The sequence below is a fragment of the Alligator sinensis genome, unplaced genomic scaffold (assembly GCF_000455745.1).
Source record: "Alligator sinensis unplaced genomic scaffold, ASM45574v1 scaffold1232_1, whole genome shotgun sequence".
Classification (NCBI taxonomy): domain Eukaryota; kingdom Metazoa; phylum Chordata; order Crocodylia; family Alligatoridae; genus Alligator; species Alligator sinensis.
In genome coordinates this window covers 1,094,753-1,101,588 of record NW_005842537.1, presented here as the reverse complement: position 1 = coordinate 1,101,588, position 6,836 = coordinate 1,094,753, and the positions used below count along the sequence as shown (strand labels likewise).

At 42.2% G+C, this 6,836-nt stretch overlaps 1 protein-coding gene across 1 annotated transcript in view; it reads left to right on the top strand.

Annotated features, from left to right (window-relative positions):
* The first annotated feature begins 153 nt into the window (after window positions 1–153).
* Window positions 154–6,836, top strand: part of EDAR (ectodysplasin A receptor) — a 42,756-nt gene continuing 36,073 nt past the window's right edge. The window contains exons 1-3 of the mRNA XM_014523793.2: window positions 154–210; window positions 1,364–1,486; window positions 2,893–3,074. Of these exons, the coding sequence (XP_014379279.1) occupies window positions 160–210; window positions 1,364–1,486; window positions 2,893–3,074 (356 nt within the window). The 5' untranslated portion in view covers window positions 154–159. The remainder of the gene's footprint in view (window positions 211–1,363; window positions 1,487–2,892; window positions 3,075–6,836) is intronic.

Sequence of the window (6,836 nt, the reverse complement as noted above, 5' to 3'; positions counted from 1 at the left end):
GGGGTTGGGGGCGCTCAGGGGAGCTGAGGAAGCAGGCAGTGGGGGTAAGATATCACTCTTACACTATCAGTTTAATTACAAGACACCTTGTGTATATTTTGACAGCAGCCCAGAATACTTATTCATATCCTGTCTTTTTAGGTAAAACATCAAGACAGTATGGCACACCTGGCTGAACCTAAATGGACTCATATGTTCCCTATGTTGGTGGTAGGTATTTGGATACTCAGGATAACACTATGGTACAAAAGAGATATGTCATTTTGATAAACTCCAGTAAATTAACATAGCTTTTCTACAGCTAATTTAAATAAAAGATTCTTATCTTAGGCCCTCTTTTGGCATCTCGTTTCTCTTCAGTAAAGCATTTAGACATTTACTTGACACTAAGAACACACTTTAGCTCCACTGACTCAAGCATGTCCTTAAATACTTTGTTGAATAGGGATGGGCTTAGGCTCTGCTTGTGGGCATACCATGAACTGCCTATAACTTGGTAATGCTGAACAATTAGGCTTCTAGCTCACACCTAAACCCCATTGCCATCTATATACCAGGCATTCCCTTATTTATCCTACTGGGGTGGACGAGGGAGAGCACACCTATCTAAGCACAAAACAAAGGATCTGTTGGTTGTTTCCCTTTATGCAATAGCCCAGTTGTTAGATAACTCACCCAGGACTTCAAGGACAGGTCTCCCACATCATGGGTGTGTGCTCTAATCACTAGACTGTCAGACAAAAGTGATGGACAGACACCAACCCCTTCCCTTGTGTTTTGGGAAAAAGGGCTGGCATAGGAACCTCTTTCTAGGGGAGGAATCAGAGCTGTGAATTCTAATTGGAGACAGATGTCTCCCTGAAGCCCAGAGGAAGGCAGCTAGTATCCCTCTCTTCCCAGTTTGTCCTGTTAGTTAGCTAATGCAACTCCATTTTCAGTGTGCTAGAATCTGTGGATCCCATTCACCTAACTCACTCCATGCATTGTACAGGGAACCTACCTAACCTGAAGTTACATACCTCACTTGATTCCACTAGGTTGCAAGACATGTAAAAGTGAGGTAGTGCAGCCTTCTGTGATGTATGGATAAAGATCCATCATCCTTCCATATTTACACACTAGTAAACCCAATTCAACCCCTTGCCTTTTAGGACAGCCCCTATTTTGTTGGAATATTTATCTTTGAACACCCATGCTTCACTCTTTCTCCATTTCTAGGCAGCCAAGCTAAGACTGTTTTAGCCTGAAAGTCAGTCTAGTCAGCCTTCCAAACCAGAGCTGTTTAGCAAGAATAACAAGCCTGTAATGAGAAAACTAGGTGATGAAAATAACAATGATTTCAAGCATTTACGTTTGGTGACAGGTTTCGCTGGTGTACTCTGCAAAAGCTGAGTATTCCAACTGTGGTGAAAATGAGTACTACAACCAGACCACTGGGATGTGCCACGACTGTCCCCAGTGCCAGCCCGGAGAAGAACCTTACATGGTAAGTTCAGATTCTCATAATCTTGTTGTAAAATTCCAGCCCAAGAGATGACATATGAAAAGATGACCTACAAAAACAAATGTATTATTCATAATGGGATTTGATGGAAGTGCAGTTTAGTGCCTGTGTACACTGCTAAACAGAAGCAATTATGGATCTCAGTGTGCTTACCATCTATCATACAAAAGCACTCTGGGGCTGAGATGACCGAAATGCAAGTTGAGATCCGTGGCTAAAAGATGTTGTACAAGTTCAGATCTTGTCTTTGAAGCAAGCATGTCTTTGAACAAATATATTGTTAATTTTTCAGAGATGGCAATGATTTATAACATGGTTCTTTTATTTTAATATTAAAGAGAAAGAGGCAAGAACCTCAGATAATAATCCAGCAAACAGCTGAACATATACATAGTTAACTTTAATTGAATGGGACTGCTTGTGTGTTTTGCTGGACCAGGGTTTCACTCATTTATACTTCAGTAAATCACATTCCACAAATGGTTTCTTAAAAGCAATATTTTAAAACAGGTCCAATATAAAAATCTCTCTCTCTCACAATTTTGGCAGTGCATTCTCAGCTCAGTTCTTGTATATCAGCTGGCCAGCTATTTAAAAACTGGCATTAACACTGCAGCTCTTGTGTGATGAATAGCTTGAAATGTTTTCTGACTCCCCACATACAGAGTTTAATTTTGCTCTCCTGCTCAGATAGTTTGGCATCAAAGAAACTTGGAAGCCTCTGCAACATTTTAAATTACAGTTCCCAAATACCCATTTAATTTACTGTAGATAGTTGTTGTGTATTAAAAAACAAATTACTGAAATCCTGTTTGATTTTAATAGGCTAAACATCCTATTGTAAGAATTTTGCACAGTTGCTAATCCTGATTAAATATGTTTGTAATAACCAGTTGGTATTAGTTTTATTTAATCAAAATTTAATGCTCATCTGGGAAATTTGAATTCAGGGGTTACCCAGTTTCATGCAAATGTTGCCTTTGTGAAGCAGGCTTCTTCCCTACACATCAGTGAAGAGACCACTGACATTTCTGCTGGAGTCGTTAGGTTTGCCCATATTTTTTTGCTTTACTCTTTAATCCAAAGTATCCTATTTCATTGTCATCATTTTTTAGATGAGATGTACATGAAACTCACTTTAAAATCTGTCAGAAATACGATATAAGTGGCAGAAGATGTCACTTCTTGGAAATACAAGACGGTGTCTTTTCTCTTCTCCCCTTCCACATTATTCCACAGCCTGTGTAATACAGATAACAAGAGACTGAACCACAAACCCGGTTCTCCTATTCCTCAGCATCACAAAGCCAGAAAGTGGGGGGTATGCTGTGAATGTTCTTTTTTCCTAGAAGGTAATGCAAAATGCAGTTCTGTGATCTATCATACAGACATGTGGATATGGTACCAAAGATGAAGACTACGGCTGCATTCCTTGTCCATCTGAGAAGTTTTCTAAAGGAGGTTACCAGATATGCAGGCGCCACAAAGATTGTGAGGGATTTTTTCGAGCTACTGTCATGACACCTGGTGATAAAGAGAATGATGCAGAGTGTGGGCCTTGTCTTCCTGGGTAAGAATTTAACTATGAATCTTTGCTCTATAAAATTGTTGTTCAGCATACTCAAAATGCTTGTTCTGGTTCAAAACCCCTGACCTCCTCCTTTCTTTGCCTGTCTGATTGTAAGTGCTTTGCATTTATGTTTGGTGACAGGTATTGGTAAGTACAATATCTGTTAGGCATAATTTACAGTGTATGCATAAATAGTAGATGCCAATATCTGAAACTGATTGGAGATTTTAGTAGCAATAAATGCCATTAATACCATGAAAATGCAAAGGACTGGAGAAATATTTTAGAAGGAAAGAGTCTCTCTATATAAGACCAGATAGCAAGCTGGGTAATCTACAGGGTTTAGTAGCACAGTAGTTTAAAAGCTACTAAAATCATAAGAACTTCTACCACTCTCTCTAGTTCAAAAGCAATATTATTCTGTGGCTGGGGCTTGTCACAGGCCCAGATTTCATTTAATAAGTCCATCTTGGAAGCAAAGATGCACTGAAAACAGGCAGCACAATCCTGAAATAAAATAATACAACAGTTACCAAATTACATTTCTGGGAGATGTTCTCACAGATATCTTTAAGCACCTACATATACAAGTATGCAATGATTTTTTAAAAACTGTTTTAACTAGCTAAATAAGTTGCCCCAGGGCTCAAGTAAGGGTGAGCAAAGCCCACTTGTACTGAGATTCGTGAAAGTCACAGCTCAAAACTTAGTCGTGAGTCTATAAAAATAGCACAGTTGAGCTCCATGTTTACCTTACTCCAGTAATTTTATACAAAATCTCCCTGAAATGTTTATAGGTAAGAAAATTTATTCCTACCTGCCAGCCCTACAAAATCACCCTGAAATGTAAAAGTTTCTTCTTTCTTATGATCAGCCCAAGAAGTTTCTCCTCAGTAGCTATGGGAAGCTATGATAACTCAGAACTGCTCTCAGACCAAAGTAGCTGGAGTGAAGTAAACTCTTCCCACACCTAATCCTAAACTTGACCTCCTAAGCAAGTGCAGTGAGGGAGTATATGGCAGCTTTTGGCCATGGAGAAGCAACTTTTTTAAGGAGTAAACCTCAAGGGGCTGTTCCACCAATGTGGCAGCAAGTATAGGCAATAATTTTCAACAGTTGAATGCACTTAAGTAACATAAAACATACAAATCCCAAGATTACATGCCAAATTCTGTGGTCATTACTTGGAGCTACATCCTGCCATGAATATTTGAAAAGAATTATATTTCTGATGGATTCTGATGAAACCTCAATGGCACAATATGGCTTCATTTAATTAGCAGATCTCTGCCAGCTGCTACAGTGGTTCCTTTAAAAACACATGAGATAATGATGTAACTTTATCTCTGAATTGGCACTATTACCTACAGCCAGTATTAGTGAAGTCAGAGGCCTTCTGTGGCCAGTCAGACCTTCTGTATGCTTAAGTTCCCCTATACGTAAAATGGTAATATCATACTGATCTACTTAGGTGGGTTGTAAAAGTTGGAGCAAGATCCAGAGAGAGAGAGACTTGGGCAGGATTTACCTGCCTAAATCCAAAATTACAATCCTAAAGGCTCCTGCTCAGCTGGTGCCTAATCCCAGCAGTATTTAAACTCCCCTCAGGCACATCAATTTTAAACCTTAATGTTACCCAAGCACCTAAAATTCTGCTTCTGTGCACATACAGAAATTCCTGTCTTGACAGGACTGATCAGCTTGGCACATATTTTATGACTAACCCTGACAGCAATCCAGAACTAGATGGTTCCTCTGCATCAGGCTCTCTCAAGCATGCAAAACAGATCCATGTCCTCACAAAAACTGTGATCTAATGTCCCTTAGTTCAGTTGAAGCCCATTACTTCTTGTCCTACCCCAACAGAAGTGGAAAACAATACATTACCTCCTCTTTTACATATCTGCAGATGGTCATCATGTCTCCCTTTAGTCTTCTCTTTACCAGTCTGAAAAAAATAATTCTTTCAAATCAAATTCTTTCATATTGTTTCCTTAAAGGTGATATATTCTTGACCCCTGACCACTTTCATTACTCTGTAGACTCTAACTGGTCTGAATGTTTAAATGGTACTCAAAACAGTCTTCCAGCTGAGGCCTTATTTACACTGAGTAGAGTGGAAAGATCACTTCACATACCTTATATATAACAATTTTGTTTAAATCCACGATGATTCTTTAACTCTTGGATCACTCTCTCCTTCCTACAATTAGTGCTATTATCTGATAAATTGTTCCAATAGCATCCAAGTACTTGTTGTATAGCAAAACACCACAAACATTATTTCTGCCATTTAAAGTTCATAGGAATGGTTATAGATTCATTGGGCGCATCCACACACGCAAGCGCATGTGCTTGCAGCTGCTTAAATAGAAGCGGTGCAAATTTGAGCCGGGGCTTTTTGCCTCAGTGCACGTGCTTGGACATGCACTTTGTTGTGGAGCAAATTGTGCCACTTGGGGCAAAATAACCCTGCCTGGCTCCTCCCGGATCCGCAGCCAGGGAGAGCTAGAGCCTGGGGCCAGCACCTGTCCTGGCCCCAGCAGTATAAAAAGCCACCCTGGCAAGTAGCTCAGGGCTACTCTCTCTCAGGAGCGTCTGGGGCCTAGCCAGTTGGTATCATAGTATCATAGTAGCTAGGGTCAGGAGGGACCTGAACAGATCATCTAGCCTGACCCCCTGCCACAGGCAGGAATGGATGCTGGGTTCACAAGACCCCAGACAGGTGATCATCCAACCTCCTCTTGAACTTGCCCAAGGTAGGGGCGAGGACCACTTCCATGGGAAGCTGGTTCCAGATTTTGGCCACCCTAACTGTAAAATATTGCCTTCTGATCTCTAATCTAAACCTATTCTCCATCAGCTTATTACCATTGTTCCTCGTCACCCCAGGTGGTGCTGGGGAGAAAAGGGCTCTACTTATTTGCTGCTGATCTCCCCTGATGAGTTTGTAGGCAGCCACCAGGTCCCCCGTCAGCTTCCTCTTGCTGAGGCTGAACAGGTATCTGAACAGGTACCTGGGGACACTGCCCCTTGTGCCAGCTGGACTGCTGAAGCAGCCCTGAGAGTTCCCTGCACCCTCTACCCACTGAGGCACTCTGGCAGTGGGGGCTGCTGCCTGGCTGTGACCTGCTGTCACCTGCCAGACCCACGCCCCCACCCAGTGGAGCCATCTTCCCCTCGGGGCCAGCAGCCAGTGGGCTGTGGCTACAGGGTTGGCCTCCGTGTGGCACTACTGCCATGTGTGCCCCCTGCCCGGCCATCTGGGCAGCTATTGCCTGAAAGATGTTCTGGGTGTGGTGACCTGCTATGAACTATCAAAGCCTGTCAGCCATAGCCAGCTGGGTCCAAGGTGCTGGCTCTGAGCAGGCAGGGTCCTGCCACTGGCCTCCCTGGCAGGAATTCTGGTGTTCCCTATTGGAAAACTGAAAAATCCCTGATAAAAAAAAATCCCAAAGTCACTCTGTAAAATACCCCCAAATCCATGTTCCTCCACAAGTAAAACAAAAGACCACTATAAAGAGAGAGAGAGGCAGAGACAAGAGATCAGTTGGACAATGTTGTATTGATATATCTACAGTGTTAAAGCAAGTCTCTTATCATAATAATAAAGTGAACTCTAAATACATGTTTCATGAATATATATTTTGCTGCCCTCCCACAGGGACTATGGCCCCCACACAGAGGCTATAGCCCAACAGGGGCCAAATGGCCCCTGCAGGGGCTACCAGCCCCCCCACAGGGCCCACATGCCCCACCCCA